Genomic DNA, 19,461 nt, shown 5'->3' on the forward strand with positions numbered 1-19,461 from the left:
TCTTTAATATGGTAAAAGCCTGTAAGATATTTGCCAGGAGAGCAGTTGCTAAAGTCATCTTGCCAGAAAAACCATCCCGGGAGAGACAGTGACGCACCTCGGGCCTGGAATGTGTGTACATGCATCTGTGTGTATCTGTATTTAATGCGTGGGGCCTTCTCAGGAGGACTTTTTATAATATCAAGTTAATATCCAATAAAAAATCAGCCATTTTATAAACAACCCGGGGCCACACCTGGAACTGTCTCTGCTGCTCTGCTCCCCCCCTGAGTGTTTCTGTGTGGAGCACAGGGAGGCCTCTTGGTGGTCTCGGGTCACAGACCTTCAGGTCCCACCTCCTCCAGGCAGCCTCCCCTCAACTCAGAGCTCGTACTCTCTTGGCTGCTTGATACACAGTTCTCTCTCTCCCATTTCCCCGTCAGTTAGAGAGCAGGACCAGGCCTGTGGAGTCTTTGTCTTTTCAGCATCTCACACAGTGCCTGGAGCATAGTAGGTGCCGAGTAAAATGTGTTTGATGGACAAATGAACTCAAGCTACATAGACATTGCTGTGTGGCATCAGGGTACCAATCCCACCCTCCCCAGTTCCCTTCATTACCTTAACTTGTTCGATAATTGTTCATGGGAAGATGCTCAGGCCTTACCTACACAGTGGATACCGACAACACTGCCAACATTTGCAGGAGGTTCTACAAAGGCTTTGCATTAGCCATGCCTGGTGACAAGGACGAGTTCTTTGACAGCTGGGTTCTGGCTTTCCCGATTCACCAGCCAGAACTGGCCCGCTGCCCTTGCTTTCGCATCTCAGGCTGAGCAGGAGGCCTCCCGTGAAGCAGTGTTGAACCCATCGGCTGGAAATTGACATGAATTATAAGACACTTGACTCTCTGCTGGGCATGAAGTGTTGTCCAAAATATTTCTGAGCTGTTAAGTTGCTTGTGTGTCATTATTTAATCTCTCCTAGCTCTGAAGGCCTTCTGAATATACTTAACATTACATCTGTTTTCCCCTCTTGCTTTTGGACAGCTGATTAAAATCACCACCCGGAAGAGTCCTTCTCAGCTCTTACTCTCTTCTTAAATAATTGAGAATAATTGCTACCTTCTCCTTTAGTGCTCCCATTAATATCGAGAGTTATGTATTGCAATCTTGGTTCATCTAAGCAAGCTAGACAATGTATCTTCAGTGTCTCGGGCTGCCGCCCTTTTGGTTACTTTCCTATTACCAGGTCTCTGGGGTGCAGACCCCTCATGTATAGAGGAAGCCGTCCCCTCCCCCTGACTTTCTCTGCAGCGTGGTGGTTCCCACACGTTTCTGGGAGCCATGCAGTGTAGCTGCTCTGTTGCCAGAGGCCCAGAGGTTAAGCGTGTGGGCTGTGGCATCTCACTGGCTTCACTTCAGGTCCTGTAGCCGCAGCACTGGCTGTGTGACCTCCAAGTCCCCCAGCCTCTGCGATGCTGTCGTCCCAGCTGCCACCTGGGGCACGGGCGCTGACATCACGGGCTCTTGTGATAATCCAGTGAGATGCTGTAAGTTAGCTGTTGAACATGGCACCAGCATATCCAGAACCCTCCAGTGCTAGCTTAACTAACAGGTCAATAGAGACGCCTCCTCATTTGGTCTCCGTTCTTTTGTCATTTGTGGTAACTTTTATATATGCCTGCTACTCTCATCTTCCCTTCATTTCTCTCATCGTTTGGGTGGTGGGTTTTATCTCTTCCCCCCTTGTTCGGTTACGTTTTAAATCCAAGTATAACATGCCTCCAGTCTTCAGTGTACAGCTTGATGGATTTTCACAAAATGAACACAGCCACACAAACAGCACGGGGCCCCAGAAGCAGGCCATGGCAGAGCTCCAGCCTCCTCTCGTCACTCTCTCCCCACTAGGGCGCCACTATCCTGACATCTAGTCCATAGGTGAGTTTGCCTGCTTTAGGGCTTACACAAATGGGGTCATATAGCACGTATGCCTCTGTGTCTCTTTCTCTCAGCATCACATCTGGGAGAGTCATCCATGTTGTTGCAAGTGGCAATTGTTTCTATTGCTGTGCAGTATTCCATTGTATGAATATACCACAATTTTTTTATCTTTACTGTTGATGGATGTTTGGGTGGCTCCCGGTTTGGCTCAATTACATGTTGTGCTGTGATTAACATTCTTTTCTGTGTCTTCTAGTGGCTATAAGCCGGGCTTCTGTGGGTTTATGCTAGGAATGGAATTGCTGGGTCACGGGCTGTGTTCCCTCTGGTAGGTTCTGCTGAAGAGTTTCCCACGTGGTTATCCAGTGACGTGTGCGTTACAGTGGTGCTTTCTTAGAGGAAGGGGAAAATACAAAGAATAAAGATAATAAGCAGATTCCCATTACCTAGCATTAACAGCTATTCACATTGTGTCATATTTGCTTCTAAGTTCTTAAAATTTTATTGTAAAATATTTCAAAAGTGCCCCAGAATACACAGAAAAATATAATGAACACACATGTCTGGTTGTCTGGTTTAGTAAAGTTAGTGTTTAGTGTTTAGAATTAAACATTACAGATACAGCGGGCTTGTCTTTGTCCTCCTCCCAGACGGAGCCATCCTGTGGAGTGCGGTGCGTCCTTCCTGTCTGTGGTTTTGTGCTTTCATTACATATGATTCCGAGAGGGATTTTTTTTAACTTCACATAAATGATATCAGTCTTCAGGCATTTTTTCATGTCTGTATTTTTCACACGTGTTGCCTTTCTGAGATAAAAGGTGGAAATGAGGATTAAGCATTTAATTCAGAATGCCAGGTCTGCTGGGCTGGCTCATTTTTTTTATTTTCCCTCAAGATTTATGTACCTGTCCAAACCGAGCTATGGATCCATTTCCCAGCTCACAGAGGCACATAGAACATCAAGTAATAGCAGGTCAAGTCCAAACAATAGTTCATTGCTAGATGGAAACCTACTAACCTCTCTAGTTTTACCATTGTCTTTCAAAGGAAGCTACATAATTTTACTTTGGTTGGCAGCAGTGGGAATATATATGTTAAGTTTTCAGGTTGAAGAAGTGCCATACTGTTCAGTTCACAACTAACCCCTCCTATGCCCTGGGTAACCTTCCCAGGACAGTTCTAGAATGAAATCTCTTTATCTGGCTAATGCTGTTCAGAGTTATTAAAAATTACCTCCATACTTGTTTAAGTGTACATCATCTGTCCCACCCCATTGTAAGCCCTGTGAACAGGGATTATCTGTTTAGCTCCCTGCTGTATTCTCAGTGGCTGGCACATAGTAGGTGCTCAAGAAAATTTCCTTGAATAAATGAATGTGAGAGTAAATGATGTTCCTCTTGATATGTTTGTAGCCCTCTGGACATTTCTCTGGGCTGGTTTCTCCTACTGCCATTCACCCTTCACTCTGCTTCCTGAGGGAACTTTTTTTTAAAGTGCAAAACCACTTTTTAAATAAGTCTTTATTGTTGAAAGTATTACATATGTCCCTCCTTTTCCCCCACTGAATCCCTCCAAGACTCCCACCCCCCTCCCACCCCGGGCCTTCAGCATTCTATTGTCTGTGTCCATGCTTAATCCTCATTTCCACCTTTCTTCTCCCTCCTCGCCCTGTGTTCATTCCTCCCTTCTACGGAGGGGGATGCCGCAGAAAGCCCACACTGGAGTTTTGCATAGGCGTTCTTCAAACTGGAGCAATAAGTAAGGGGCGGTTTTGCTTTCTGGGGCTTTCTCATCAGTAAGTAATACTGTTAGTGTTCAGACAGGTCTGGGGCTGTCCTCATGCCTCTCGCCATTGCTTTGGTGACAGTTGAAAATGCCTTGCCTATATTGATTTTGGAAATAGTTGGACAACTTTTCCCTTTTCCAACGGGTTAGGCTTCTCGCCATACTGCAGGTGGGTGTGCCAATGGCGCTGGTACCCAAGCGGCAAATGTGGCTGCATCTTTTCCCGAGTCTCAAAGTGGTCATTGACTGCCTCCCAGGTATACCCTAAGCCGGTACTTAGGCCACAAGGCACAGCACTGGTCAGCACCACGGACAGTTCCACCTTCCTTTCTGGGTGTATCAGAATCCTGTGTTTAAACACATTCAGGTGCTCAACCACAGCTGGAGGTGGGTGTGCGGGGCGGAGGAGGAGGGCCGGTGGACTTGGGCTGGAGCCCTGACACCAGTGCATCCTCCCTGTAAAGACACTGGCCTCTCCCTCTTGAGCTTCTGCAGGGTTAAGTGAGGAAAGGTGACCAGGCTGGGAACGTGGCCTGGCCAGGGAGCCTCGGGAGCTGCTTGTGGTGACATTCCTGGGTCTTGGCCAGATTACCTTTTGACACCATCCTTACTCCTCATGCCCACCCTCTTCCCCCAGCGGGCAGGGCGGCTTCCCAGCCGGTTACAGGTGGGAAACGGACTCAGAGTGGCCCACCCGGGAGCTCGGCCTGGTCCGGCCCAGGAGTGCGTATCTTAGGGTCTGAGGGTAAATGCAAGTGATCAAAATGAAGCAGAAGTAACTTCCATTTAAGTGATACCTAGCTGCAGCGCGAATGTGGGCGACAAGCTACAGCAGTGGCCATGGTGTCTGTGACTTTGTCCCCAGTGGAACTCAGTCGTGTGTGTTCTCATTTCACCTGGCAGTTGTTGCAGGTGGCTCCAGGCGTCCTTAAACCTCTCCTCTGCTTAAAATGACACGAGATCTTGTCATTAATCCCTCAGCAAAGGAACACTGGCACTGCTTTATCACAGGTTTGATAACTGCGCTTCAATAGAAGTGCTTTTCTTTCTAATCCTATGTTTCATGAATTTAGAAACACAGTTCTGATAAGGAGATAGGTGGGAGGCTTCACCAAGGCCTGGGACGAACTCCAGTGCCCTCTTCCCCTTCCAGGGCCCTCCCCCTCCTCCCAGGGCACCTCCCCCTCCTCCCAGAGTCTCTCCCCCTCCCCCCCAGGGCCTTCTCCCTCCTCCCAGGGTCTCTCCCCCTCCTCCCAGGGCACCTCCCCCTCCCCCTCCCCCTCCTCCCAGGGCACCTCCCCCTCCCCCAGGGCCCTCCCCCTCCTCCCAAGTCCCTTCCCCTCCTCCCAGGGTCTCTCCCCCTCCCCGCCAGGGCCCTCCCCCTCCTCCCAGGGTCTCTCCCCCTCTTCTCAGAGTCTCTCCCCCTCCTCCCAGGGTCTCTCTCCCTCCCCCCCAGGGCCTTCTGCCTCCCCCCAGGGCCTCCTCCCAGGGTCTCTCCCCCTCCTCTCAGGGTCTCTCCTCCTCCCACCAGGGCCTTCTCCCTCTTCCCAGGGTCTCTCCGCCTCCTCCCAGGGTCTCTCCCCCTCCTCCCAGGGTCTCTACCCCTCCTCTCAGGGCCCTCCCCCTCCTCTCAGGGTCTCTCCTCCTCCTCCCAGGGTCTCTCCTCCTCCCACCAGGGCCTTCTCCCTCCCCCCAGGGTCTCGCCCCCTCCCCCCAGGGCCCTCCCCCTCCTCTCAGGGTCTCTCCCCCTCCTCCCAGGGTCTCTCCTCCTCCCCCCAGGGCCTTCTCCCTCCTCCCAGGGTTTCTCCCCCCTCCCACGGTCCCTCCCCCTCCCCCTAGGGTCTCTCCCCCTCCTCTCAGGGCCCTCCCCCTCCTCTCCGGGTCCTCCCCCTCCTCCCAGGGTCTCTTCCCCACACGTGGCCATAGCTCCCTGTCCTGGGGGTGGGGGTACTCCCACCACCGCACTTTTCAGCTGCCTTACTCTTCCTTAGTCCTCCCTGCTGAGTTCCTTTTTTGTGTGTGAAGCAGGTGGTAGATACATAATTAATAGGGTGGGAACATTCGCTGGAAATAATACAGCTCATGTTTATTTTTAAGCAGCTGAGTATGGAGCCCTGCTCCAGGTGCCGTCGAAGTGGGGGAGTGTCTGGCTAAAAAGAGGCAGGTGAGGTTGAGGGAGGTGCCGCCATGGAGAGAGGGTTTTCAGAGAAGCCTGTGCATTGGGAGAGTTGGGGTATTCGGGGCAATGGGGGGCTCCAGGGTGGGAAGCCAGTGAAGGGAGGGTGTGACCTGAACAGTCAGAGTGGAGGATGCCAGAGAAGAGCCAAAATTTCCGTGAGGAACTCAGGAGAAGTCCTCCCACATGGACAGGCACAGAGGGTTATGGATGTGATTGAAGAGAGGAATGGAGTGAGCTTTGGCACAGCCGGCCCAGGCTCCTGTGACCCATCAGAACCTGGTCTCTCCCTCCCCGCCCCCCACCAGCTCCTCCCTCTGTCCTCTGCCTTCCTCTGTGCTGGCTTCATCTCAGACAGGCTTTCTCCAGGTAGAGCCCCTGGCAGTGCTGTCCCCGAAAGCAACCCCGGGCGGCGGGGGGCGGGGGGGGGGGAGCGCCTTTTCCCAGCAGTTTCAGCAAAAATCCCGGGAACAGACCTGCCTGGGTTATGTGCCCATTCTCTCCTTTTTTAAACGGCTTTACTCTACTTTTTGTAGAATTGCCTATTCGGGAAATTTCATATGGGTGTGATCATATACTATCTAATCTTTTGTGACTTCACAAAATCATAATGTTTCCATGCTATGTTGTAGCATGTATCAGTACTTCTCCTTCCTATTGCCAAATGCTATTCCGTGTGTGCATATGCCACACTTGTCTATCCATTAATCCATTAGTAGACATTTTTTTGGCTGTTAATAAAATATTATTCTGTGGACATTTGTGTGCAAGTTTTTGTGTGGACATGTTTTCATTTCCCTTTGGTTTCATTTCATTTCACCCAGGAGTGGACTTGCTGGGTCACGTGGTAACTTGGTCTAGCAGTTGGAAGCACTGTTCATTCTCCTGAGTTCTGTGAGCCATTCTAGCAAATTACGGAACCCAAAGAAGGATCCTGGGAACCTCTGATTTATAGCCAGTTGGTCAGAAGTACCATGCTAGTGTCTAAAGGGTGGGGAACTGGTGATTGTTGTGCAGAAGGAACCCACTGGTGTCAGAAGTATTGCAGATAAAAATGGGTCAGGTTTGCATTAAACTCAGGTGGCCTAATAGGTCGGGCTCCTGTCCTCCACATCTCTCATCCCACCAGCCCCAGCCAGGGGGGCGGCTCAATTAAGGTTTTTGAATGGAATGAAAGTTTTGTAAAATCCCCTATAAACCGAGGGGCAGTGTGGGACAGCGAGTACTGGGCCTGGACGTTCCAGCTCTGCCCATTCTAGTGTGACTGTGGACACGTTAACTTGTCTGTAAAGTGGACCTACCACCCTCCCCTGAGAAGTGTGTTTGTGAGGCCCCGGTAAAAGGCTACATTTGAACCTTGAGGCGCGGATGGGTGTGCTGGGCATTCCGTCTACAGCAGTTATAATCCGGGCAGCAGTCCCGGGGAATGGCGCCGTAGTGCCATCCCTGCCCTGCCCTGGGGCGAGCGGGCGGCACCCCCTCCCAGATGTCTGGGTTGTTTCTTAGACGGTGCCTGGCCTTCGGAAGAGGGAGCCCTCACACCCTCTCAGGAGCACAGCTCCAACTCCCACGGTGGCATGGAGCCACTTGCAGAGGCCAGTTTTTCAGTGAACTGCCTGTGTTTTCTGGTGCTTCTGGTGGCCTGTAGATACGTTTTCTTTGGTCTGCACCATGATGTTTAAGCATTTAAATGAGCTGCCAACTGATTTGAGAGATTTAACCTAACAATGCAGATTTGTAGCTTCCCCGGGACAGCGGGAGGGACTGGCACTGTGGCTGCACCCCAACCCCCTTTTCCAGGGTCTGCTGCAACGTTCTGGGTCTCGTCCATCCTACGCCTTCACCCGGCCCTGGGAGAACAGGGGTGTGGCTTTGGGGGGTGTGCATCTGTCCACTTGCCCTAGGGAGGGATGCAAGGCCTCCCACCTTCTCTGTCCTGGCTTTGGAACCAGCTTGCTCCTCCCAGCCTTGCCCCACCTTGCCAGGGCCTCCCTGGGCATGCTGGCTCTGCGGGAGGGGGGCGGGGGGGAGGTGGCTCTGGGACAGCCCTCTCCTGGCTCGGCCCCTCCTCCACTGTGTGGTTTGGGTACTACCTCTTGGAGCTTCATCTGGAATGTTACTAGGGTTAGAAGTAATACTCATAAGAGCCTGCACTCAGTTCCTGGCACCCAACACGCACTGGCTGGTGCTAACATTCTGCCGCGATTCTGCCACCCTTCGCCCATCCTGCCATTCAGCCTGTGGTGTCGGCGTGCAGAATGCATACTGATCGCACGCGACAATCAGGACAGTTCGAGATGGTGGCACATAATGCTGCCGCCACTGCCATTAAAACCTTCGAGAATCTCTAAACCAGACCCCGAATGACCATCACGTTGTCAATAGACTGTGAAATGAGGGAGCTCGCCTGTCTCTAACAAGGGCTGGCATGTGCGAGCCATCTGTCAGCCCACAGCCAGTGCGGGTCCAGGGCCAGCACAGCAGGATGCGGGCGTAGAGGGGAAGGGAGTGGGGTCCAGGGCGCCTGGGGAGACTGGGACCTGAGCACAGGGAGCACCCTGCACTTCCCCTGCAGTGTCACAGCTCGGTCTCGGCCCTGGACTTGGACTTGGAGCTTTGCCAGGACAGAACACGTCTGCACCAGATCCCTCGGGGACTTTGTGTCTGATGGAGTACGCAGGTGCCGACGGGAAGCACCACCGCTCTCCCTTTCGTTTCCCTCTTTGGACCTCAGCTCCTGGGACATGGGCTCCTCGGTCGCTGAGGCCTCGGGCCTGTGTTTTTCTCTCATCCTCAGTCTCCTGTTCTCCCACCACAGCAGCTGGGCCAGTGGGTTCCTTCCGTTCTAGTGTTTTTAATTTAATTTATGTGGCCTTTGCAGTAGTATTTTTTTCTCTCGGCTCCACTCCTGTGGCCGTGCGCCTACACTTTGCTTCTGTAACTGTTAGCTACATTTTCAGGTGTGTGTCCACCACATTTCACTGTCCCTTCCCAAGTGGCTGCTGGCCCCTCACCATGCCATAGTCAGTCTCTGTGGGATACTCTGGATGGAATTGCAGGGTCATGTAGTCCACTATATTTATATTTATTCTCACCAAATATTGCCGGCTGGCTGAAAAATATGGTCGTTTTAAAGGCCCAAGGAACCTGAATTGTGCTTGCTTCTAGAAAGGAAGTTCGTTGCGTGTTTGTGTTGAGTGTTTACTGTGTGCTGGGAACAGCCCAGTTTTTGCTTTACAAGCGTGACTGCACAGTAATCCTCTGAAATGGGCACCACACCTGCCTCGCTCCGACGCGGAACTGGAGGTCAGGGAGGCGGAGTAACTTGGCGCAGCAGCAGCTGGAGCTGAGCAGCTCTGGGTGACTCTGGGCACCGCACTGCTTCCCTACAGAATCCACCCCCAGCCTGGCTCCGTGAACTTGTGGAAAGCGTCCTAAGCTAAGGAGCGTGGGATAAGGCGTCTCAAACTGGTGGCTCCGTGTGGCCTGCACTCTGTGTTGTCTTTGATCCACCTGATCTTCGTTTTTTTACAATTATTTTTCAGTGTTTTAACCTGAGATGTCACATCATCTAGGGCAGTGGTCGGCAAACTCATTAGTCAACAGAGACAAATATCAACAGTACAACGATTGAAATTTCTTTTGAGAGCCAAATTTTTTAAACTTAAACTTCTCCTAACGCCACTTCTTCAAAATAGACTCGCCCAGGCCGTGGTATTTTGTGGAAGAGCCACACTCAAGGGGCCAAAGAGCCGCCTGTGGCTCGCGAGCCGCAGTTTGCCGACCACGGACCTAGGGGATCTGGCAGCACGTCCGGGACTGAAGCAGTGGCTGCCCCTTTCCAGCTGGCCCTGCCCAAGCTGCGCCCTCCTTTGCCCGTGCCTCCCGCTGCCCCTTCCAGCTCGGGCTCTGCAGCTCCTGGAGGACCCTCTGCACAGGGGCAGTGTCTTGTTTCCCACCTGACTTCCTCCCAAAAGCGCCTGGGCCAGCTCTCCCCTCCTCCCAGAGGTCCAGCCTGCAGGTTCCCTTGGCTACAAAGTCAGTAGCAGAAACATTCGTGGCAGGAGAGCTGCGCCTGAGCCTGCTGCTCTCCTGCCATGAAATCCTTTGTTGTGTCCTGCCGGGGCCCAGCCCTTGCCAGCCCCGTGGAGGCAGAAGAGGCATCTTAGACCCGCTCCCCCTCTTCTCCGCCCCCCCCCCCCCCCCCCCCGTGGGGGACAGGCCACCGTATCCTGCCCGTTTAATAAACGAGGCTGCCAGGAAGCTCCGCACGCACTCCACCTTCCCACAGAAGGGGTTCTGTTGCTATAAAGACGGGAAGTCACCCAGCCGTAAACACTGCTGTGCCAAGAGGAGGTTTTCAGAATTACGGTGTTTTGTTCACGCTCTGTGACCTGCAGGACCTGTTTGTTTTTCACTTCTGCTTTTAGCAAAGCTGTAGGTCTCCTGTGGTTGTTGATCCTAAGAGTCAGGACCCCATCGTGGCTATGAGCTGAATCCAATGCACACGGCTAGAAATCCAAGCTCCTCCTCGCCAGCTGGGTCCCGTAGAGAAGGCACTTAATCTCTTGGAGCCTCGATTTCTTTATCTGCAAATGGGGATATTGTATGCAGTTCATAAAGTAATGCCAGTCAACATTCCACATAGTGCTTGGCCCACAGTAAGCGCGGAATAAAGGGTATCGTCACTGTCCTCGTCGGGGAGAGTGTAAACATACCTCAAACCCCTCGTGGGCCCTCTGTCCTTTCCTAAAATGGAGACCTGTGTTCGCAGTGAGGTTTGGGGGTCCGCCCTCACTGCAGGTGGGTCCTGCTCTGACAGTTAACACCGCACGGATACCCTGTGTGTGGCTGTCCAGGCTTCAACTCCATCACATGGTGTGTCCCCCTGAGCTGCTCAGTCCTGGGGGCCTGCTCTGTCGCCCCCATTTTCGAGTAAGACCTGTGAGCAGTGGGAATCACCTGGGACAGGCTGAGCAGGAAGAGGAGGGTGTCTGGACCCCAGGAAGAGCGCGTTGGAATTTGGTGTCGCTAAGCCCTGTGGCCGTCTTCATGGGAAAATGTGGCGAGGACGGGGTCTGCGATGTCCTCTTGAGTCGGCGCTCTGTCTTCCCATCACAGGCTATACTTCACCTGAGGCCGCCAGGGCCTTGCTGCCGCAGTCATACAGCTCAGCTGTGCCGGGTGGGAAATCCTGGCTCAGACATGACGAGGGAGGTGGGTTTCCAGTGCCCCTGCCTCCCTGGGGGCAGTGGACATGCCAGTGATGGAGCGGAGGACCTGGGCTATATACCAGGTCTCTAATTTGTCAGATCCGCTTGGGTGAGTGCTGCTGCTCCCTGCACCTCCGCGTCCTCACCTGGGAGATGGGGCCGGTAACAGACCCTCCTTAGGAAGTCGTCTAGTCCCGTGGTCGGCAAACTCATTAGTCAACAGAGACAAATATCAACAGTACAACGATTGAAATTTCTTTTGAGAGCCAAATTTTTTAAACTTAAACTATATAGGTAGGTACATTGTTATTAACTTAATTAGGGTACTCCTAAGCTGGCCTTTGCTAAAAACTCAAGGGCTCAAAGAGCCACATGTGGCTCGCGAGCCACAGTTTGCCGACCAGGGTTCTAGAGGATGAACCAGGTGACAGGAACAGCGCTGAAGACAGAGTAGCCTGTGGCAGACGTGTGGCTGTTCTCGTTAGTATCGTTATTTTACTATCATTCCTGCTGCTGCTCTCTGAGCCGCTCTTGGGAGGATGTTTTCAGTGCCGGGGGACTTTCTGTTCCCCATTAGGAAGGTGGGTTCATGGTTTCTTTGCCTTGAACCACACAGTTTGTTCTACACAAAACAGAGTGCGGCAATTCAACCACTGAGTCACACCGCCGGGCTGCCACAGCTTTTTAATCCACTCATCTACCAATGGGCACTTGGGTCCTTACAGATCTTGGCTATCCTATATAAAAGAGAGGAATATGCTAATTTTCTGTTATGCCCTGAGGCGTAACGACCACCAGATCATGGATCTGCAGGAGGGTGAGGCGGGGGGGGGGGGCGGGGGGGGGGAGCTACAGTAGGGCGGCAGCGACCTACTGGCGCACGGATTCGTGTGCAGGGCTACTAGTTGTAAATAATGCTGCAATGAACATAAGGGTACATAATATTCTTTTGAAATAATGTTTCGGGTTTCTTTGGACATACTCTCAGAAGTGGAATTGCTGGATCCTAAGGCAGTTCCATTTTTAATTATTTGAGGAATCTCCAAACTGTTTTCAACAGTGGCTGCACCAACCTGCATTCCCACCAGCAGTGCATGGGGGTTCCCTTTTCTCCATCCTCACCAACACTGATTGTTGATTAGTTGATGACAGCCATTCTGACAGGTGTAAGGTGATACCTCATTATGGTTGTAATTTGCACTCTCTGATGGTTAAAAGATGCTGAGCATCTTTTCATATGTCTGTTGGACATCTGTATGTTCTCTTTGGAGAAATGTCTATTCAGGTCCTTTGCCCATTTTTTAATTGGATTGTTTGGGGATTTTTTTTGTGTTGAGTTCTTTATAAATTTTGAATATTAACCCCTTATCAGATGTATCATTGGCAAATATGTTCTCCTGTGCAGTGGGTTATCTTTTCATTTTGTTGATGGTTTCCTTTGCTGTGCCAGCTGTTTAGCTTGATGTAGTCCCATTTGTTTTCTTCTTTGTCTCCCTGCCCGAGGAGACATATCAGAAAAAATACTGCTACAAGAAATGTCCGAGATTTTACTGCCCGTGTTTCCTTCTGGGATTTTTGTGGTTTCCAGTCTTACATTTAGGTCTTTAACCCTTGTTGGGTTTATTCTGTGTATTTCCTGCCTCTCAGCCTGCAGGCCTCACCCTCAAAGCACCGCCTCCCAGGCTGAGTCTCCTCCCTCCTCAGGTTCACCCACACCCGCTCCGCCGGAGCACTGGTCACTCTGTATCCCTGCCCCAGCCTTTGTCTCCTCTCTCTGCTGGACTCTCTGCTCCTGCAGGCGGGGCTGCATCCTCTGCCGTGTGCATTCCCTCAGGCACGCTGCGTGCACAGGGCAGGCACGTGCAGCCGCACTGAGTGAGCGGCTGTGCATCGGCATAATTAGCACAAGTGCCCCTCACACGGTGGCGTAAACATGGACTTGGCTGTCAGCCCTGGAGGCACTTCTCATTCATGCCACAGCCCCAGGCAGCCCAGGTGCCTTTGGTCATCCTCCTTCTTTCCAGTGGTTCTGCCTTCTCCACGCGTGGTCTCCACACGTTGCTGGGGAGGGAAGGGCGTTTCCGAGCATGTTCCTTGTCGTGGCTGCCTCACCCCCACTCAGGTCGCCCTGGCCACACCTGGTGTGTGGCTCCCATCCCACTGCAGATGCTGGGAAATCTTGTCTTCTTTTGTGCCCAGTCTCATCAGAACTGGGCATAGGAGGGAATCTCATAGCCAGAGGGCCTTAATGCCTGGCTCCTGAGTCCTCGTCAGCGTTCCGGATGCTCTAGCCAGTGACATGCTTTTGATCCGCTGACTCCGAAGCTGCCGTCTCTCCTCAGGGCCGAGCTGCTTGCTGCTCCTGAAGGAGGGGGCCGGCCTTCTACTAGTTTTAGGAAAACCATGTTTTTCTTAGATGAAAGGAGGAAGTCTGGGGATGCGGTCCCTGTGCCCACCTGCAGCTCACGTGAAGGGCGGCTCCCGGGGTGGCCCCTTGGAGAGGGGGCACGTGGTTGAGAAGATGCCCTGGGCCGGACAAACAAGTTGTAATAGCGCAGGGGCCGGGGCCTGAGCACTTGTCCTAGAAACCATAGCTTGTCATCTTCTTCACAACACCCTGCTGTTTCAAAAATAGTTATTCTTAATATGATGGTGTCTTTATCTTCTTGAAGCTCAAAATAAAATTAACCTTTTTGGAGGGAAAAAAATGCTTCCATTAAAATAGCCCTGAATGTTGTTTTGTAAGTGAAGACTCACTCCCAGTGCTCTCCGTTCCATAACGGACAGAAATATTGCGGTGAGGATGCGCACAGAATGGCAGCAGGCCATGGGCAGCGAGGGCCGCTAAGCGGTCACAGAGGGCCTGGCAGGTTCCCCAAGCCGGGCTTCCTCAGTCCCATCGCTTCTTGTGCCATTTCAGCTGCAGCCCCAGGAGCCCAAGCAAACGTCTCACAAACACCCACAGCTCTCTCAGCGCTGCACGCCACCCAGTGGGACAGGTCCCTACCCCGATGCTGCTCTCCTCTGGAGCCCCGTGTGACAAATGGGGTGTCTGAAGGACCAGCTCCCCTCGCTGCCCGTGGCCTGCTGCCGTTCTGTGCGCATCCCCACCGCAATATTTCTTTGCTCACTTATTATTGGTCTTCTGCCCTTTGTTCCCTGCCCAGAGGATTTGGGACCAGGAGCTGGTCCACAGGCCAGCCTTCTTCTCTCCCTCCCACTCCATGGTGGGCGTCTTTGCCATCTCTTGTCTGGACTTGGCAACAGCCTCCAAGCCGTTCTCCCTGCTGGCTGCCTTGCTTACCCTAAATCTACCCCCACATTTATTAGTTCTTGCAACAAATACTTACGGGCACTCATGAGCTCAGCACTGTTCTGTGCTCTGCAGTGTAGGGGTGAACAAGACAGCTAAGGTCCCGCCTTCCTGCGACTTACATCGAGTAGAGGAGGCACATGATGAACCGTGAGCTCATTCCAGGCAGCAGTCAGGCTGGGCCTGGCATTCAGGACCCGGAACAGGGCCTGGGGCCCTACTGTGAGCCGAATGAGAGCCTGTGGCTCTCCTGGCCCTGCCTCCACTCTGCCCATTCTGGGCATCCACACCGCCCTCCAGGCCCCCTCCCCCTGCCTGGGACTGTGCCTGCATGAGGGGAGCAGCCCTCACAGTGTCCCTTGGCCGCCACTAGAGGGAGGGGGGAGGGGGACAGAGGGAAGGTCCCACGGAGGCGTCACCAGGGAATGGCTCTGGGCTGGAGGCCTTGCTGTGACCTCAAAGTGGCCTGGCTCCTGCCCTGCCTTTCTTCCTCCCGCCTGTGCTCAGGGGCGGCCAGGTGAGTGCAGGGCAGCCAGTTACATTTTCATTTCAGATAAACAATAATTCCCTGGTTTCAGTGTGTCCCAAATATTGCATGGAAAGGTTTTATTGTGTGGTGCACAGTGAAATAATAAAAAATTATTGAATTATGAATTATTGAATATTGAATTATGAAAACTGAAAAAGGACTCACTGCTTATCATAATTCACATTTCACTGGGCATCCTGTGTCTTTATTTGCTAAACCTGGCACTTCTTTCTTTTTTTTTTTTTTAATTTTTTTTTTAATTGATTTTTCACAGAGAGGAAGAGAGAGGGATAGAGAGTTAGAAACATCGATGATAGAGAAACATCGATCAGCTGCCTCTTGCACAACCCCCACTGGGGATGTGCCCGCAACCAAGGTACATGCCCTTGACCGGAATCGAACCCGGGACCTTTCAGTCCACAGGCCGACGCTATCCACTGAGCCAAACCGGTCTCGGCTAAACCTGGCACTTCTTAAAGAATCTCCCTGCCATGCTGGGGTCCTTGGCAGGGCCTTGGGGCGCTCTCAGAGACCAGGCCATCCTGGGCGGGGCCTCACCCAGCAGCTGTCACTGGGGCCTGCGGGGCCGGCTCTGTGCTGACCCAGGGTGTGGGGCGGGTGAGGCCCTGGTCCATCTGTGGGACCCCGTGGATGCGCCGCCCGGTCCTCTCTCGGCCGCAGTTTCCTTGTTTGACATGGAGATTCATCAGAGTGCGCTCCTCCTCTTCTTGTGGGATGAGCGACCCTGCCCTGCGGCCTCCCTCTCTGCTCTGTCTTGCCCGCCTTGGCCTTGGCGCAGTGGGAGCCTCGCTAGAGAAAGCCTTCCCTGCCCCTCGCTGCAGGACAGGCTACAGAATCTATGGGGCCCCATGTTCTAAGATTATTAAGAATTTCAGGACAGGGCCAGCAGATGATGACACAGGTCCAAGTTCCGACCCAGAGCGACTGCAGGGGCGCACGCCTGGGAAGCTGGCCCGGGGTAAGGGGGGGGGGGGGCGTTATGCGGGGATGAGCAGGGGTCCAGAGCAGGGAGGGGAGGGCCCAGGCCTGCGCCTGTGGGGGCCACACTGGGGAGGACTGTGCTGCCATGTCTCCCGGCTTTTCAAGAGAAGGTGGAATTTGTTTATCAGTGAAATCTGTTAAATAGTGGTAATAGGTTTTTATTTAGGAAAATTCCTGTGAAGGCAAAATTAAGCACCCTCTCTCCAGGGTGGCACTTGGTGTGATTAACAATTACACACTGACTTGTGTGGTCACCAGTTTTATCTGTGTGTCTTCCCCACCCCCACCCCCGCTGGCCTGGGACTCCACCAGGGCCACACTGTGTGTTCGCTGGTGCACCCTGAGTCCCTGGCACCACATCTGGCACATGTCGGGTCGCTGAGACTTCATTAGGTTCTGGGAACACACTGAGGGAGTTCGCTGGACCTGCGCCCCCACCTAATTTCATGAGCATCGTCCCTGTCATTAATTATGATCACATGTGTAAAGCTGAGACGCCCTTTGCGTGTGTGATCACTCGATAAACGTGAGCTGTCTGGTGGCCAGGGCCCGGTGTGTGCTGTGGGGAGTGGGGTAGGCGAGGAGGCTTTGACGGAGGCACCTGTCTGTCTCCCCAGGACGCCAAGTTCGTAGAGGAGCGGAGGAAGCAGCTGCAGAGCTACCTGCGCAGCGTCATGAACAAAGTCATCCAGGCCGTCCCCGAGTTTGCCGCCAGCCCCAAGAAGGAGACCCTGGTTCAGCTGATGCCCTTCTTCGTGTGAGTACCATCCATGGGACGCTCCGCCCGCACGTCCTTCCTCCTTTTCCATGGCTGGGCAGCAAGCAGCCTGTGTCCTCGACACCCTGGGGCCGAGGTGCACCAGGAGCCGAGGGAGGCGCCGACAGGGAGACTCGGGCCATGCGCTTTGGAGTTCCTGAGGGGCTCGTGAAAGTCTGCAAAGGAGCCGTTAGATTTGAGGTCTGCAAATGAGTGCGGGGCCGTGTGGTTTCATACTTGCATAGACTGCGAGCACAGGGGCATTCGTGCTCCCTGCAGCCCACAGGTGGTCAGAGCTACAGTCTCTCAGCTCAGGGAGTGAACCCAAGGAGAGTTCTCAGGCTCCCACTGGTACCGACTTATGTGGTTTTCATATTAATGTTGCTTATGTACGGGCAGACTTAGAATTAGTGTAAATTCCTTATTCTCACACCTCCTTGTAAGAGTAAGAAGTTAAAGACGCTTACAAGTTAAGCCCTTACAGGATGGTCACGACTCACAGCTGTGCGTGCAGTGCTGCTGCCGCTTGCTGAGACCAGTCTTGGCTCACAGAGGCGTGTGGCAGGTCTTGTGTTTGCGTGTGCCACGCCAGTGTCTGCCGCTGACCTCTTCCTCCCCGTGGTTCTCGGGTCACAGGGCCCAGAAACACCTGCTTGTGCGGCACCTGGAAGCAGGTGGCCGTCACGGTGTCATCGCTGGTCACTGGTGAGTCCTCCTTGTCCTGGCACGTCTCCTCCAGCCTGAGACAGTCTCCTCCTTGGATCTGGAGATCTGGAGCGATGCAGCAGCCCTTGTTTACACGGAGTCTTTAGATGGTGAATGTAGTTTCGTTCCTTCTAACATGTTATCATCGTAATGGAAACACAGGATGGAAACAATAGCAAGGCTGTGGCTCCCCCGGAACGGGAGTGGGCCTTAGCATTGAGAAGCACTGGTCGGAGTCTGTGATCTGCTGGGATAAACGCGTTTCCTTTCTTCGAAGCTCTCTCCATGGTGTGCTGAGGCTGGGGATCTGATCCGTTCTGACAGTGCGGCCGTCACATAACAGGGGGCCTCTTTCTGCTTCTGAAGGTGGGGGTGCTGCTTTGGGGGCGTACTTCCCAACATTTCCAAGGTGAATTTCCAGCAATGCCCCTCTTCCCTGCGTGGGGCCTTTGAAATTGTAGCCAAGCTGGCTGCTGACGTTTTTCTAATTGTCTTGGGCTTTTGTGCGGAGGTGTGATTGTATCATGCTGCCTGTGATGAAAGATGCCCCTGCCTTCCAAGTAGAATCCATCGGGTACCTGGGATGCCAGGGCCGGAGCTCGCTGCTTTGAAAGTGCCGCACTAGTTCACAGAGGCGTCCTGCCCTCAGAAAGGCGGCCCGGCCCATGGTGTGTGCTGGAAGTTAACCTCTCCCTGAGTCCTGTGCCCTTGGCTAAATTCCCTGGGGAACATCGAGTTAGAGCCTTGGTCCTTAGGCTCTGATGCTAAGAAGGAGAAAACACTGCCCCGCACAGGCAAGCGGTGGCCTTCCCGCTGGCACTGCCCGCATCTGTGGTCGCGCCAGGCATTAGCAAACATTGGCCTGCAGAGTTGTGAAAATCGTGTGCTAATGAGAGCGTCTCGGTGAGTGGCGCAGCCTCAGCCCGCTGGTGCCATTAATCAGAGGCGGGAGAGAAACCTTCTGTGCCTGATTAGCACAGGGAATACAGGTTCAGTTTCACGGGCTTTAAGAATACAAAGGGTTCAGTCGGGGATTGTGGCAAATGACACAACATTGACACCAGATTTCTGGCTGAACGTTGGTCTGGGCTGGGACCCAGATGAATTAAACAGCGTTTCCCTGGTGGCTTTCCTCCCAGTTCCAAAGCAAGCAGCCCTCTCCACCTCTGTCTTTTTGAGCGAGGGGGTTACCGGTGGGGTGTGCAGACTGTTTCATGTGGGGGAAGGGAGAGGAGCGGGTGACCTGCCGCGTGACCGTTTCCGGTATGTGCTCCCCGAACACCAGTGAGACTGCTTCAGCGCCAGACCTCACCCTAAGAGAGCTCCAGTTTTATAAAAAACTCTCTTGGCTAAGGAAATAAACCCGGAAAAGCATTTTTAAAAAAATAAATCTTGACAGATTTCCTCAGCTCTTTTAAAGGGGGACTCAGAACCCTAAAGATCAGCTGTAGCTACTGAACACGCATGGTCGTGTTTACGGGGCATGTGCCGCTCCCTCCACACCTGAGTTTGGCAGGCACGTGCTGTGGGCACTGGCTGAACGTTGGCCTGCCTGGTCTCCCTGAGGGCCGACCGGGTGGGCACCGTGTCTCCATCTCCTTAGGTGGGACCTTACAATGTTGTCAATCAGAGGACAACTTCATAAGGTTCCAGCTAATACTGATGAGGAAAGTGAGGCACTGAGGGTGACCTGGCTGACCCCAGGGTCACTCACCAGCACATGGCAGCCTGGGCCGTTTGGTGCCAGGGCCCATGTTTTGGGGTCTGGGTGACAAGCCCACAAACTGTGGATTGAGCCTGGCCCTCGGACCTGCTTTATTTGACCAGTCCAGTGGGGTTTTGTTATTTGTTTTTCTTAATTAAAATGTTGCCAACAGCAAACAATTAGGTGTCAGATTTTTAAAAATCAGATATCAAGCTCCTCTTGAAAATGAGAATTGGTCACGCTTTGTTATGGAGTGGGTGTTTGTGCACACCCCCCCCCCAATTGATATGTTGCAGTTCTGCCCTCCAGGGGATGGCATTTGGGGTCTTTTGCGATGACGGGGCCTGCTGCCATAGT

General features: G+C 53.1%; 1 protein-coding gene across 4 annotated transcripts in view; it reads left to right on the plus strand.

The window, feature by feature from the left end:
• The window catches only part of SNX29 (sorting nexin 29), a gene marked incomplete at its 3' end in the record, with an annotated part of 449,820 nt that overhangs the window by 384,659 nt on the left and 45,700 nt on the right, over positions 1-19,461 (plus strand). For 3 of the 4 annotated variants that reach the window (XM_079795284.1, XM_079795285.1, XM_079795287.1), the window contains one exon: positions 16,555-16,694. In XM_079795284.1, coding sequence (XP_079651410.1) covers positions 16,555-16,694 — 140 coding nt within the window. Of the gene's footprint in view, positions 1-16,554; positions 16,699-19,461 lie in introns of those variants that run through there. The other variant, XM_079795286.1, reaches the window with a different exon arrangement.

The sequence above is a fragment of the Cnephaeus nilssonii genome, assembly GCF_951640355.1.
Source record: "Cnephaeus nilssonii genome assembly, chromosome: 2".
In the NCBI taxonomy this organism is placed as follows: domain Eukaryota; kingdom Metazoa; phylum Chordata; class Mammalia; order Chiroptera; family Vespertilionidae; genus Cnephaeus; species Cnephaeus nilssonii.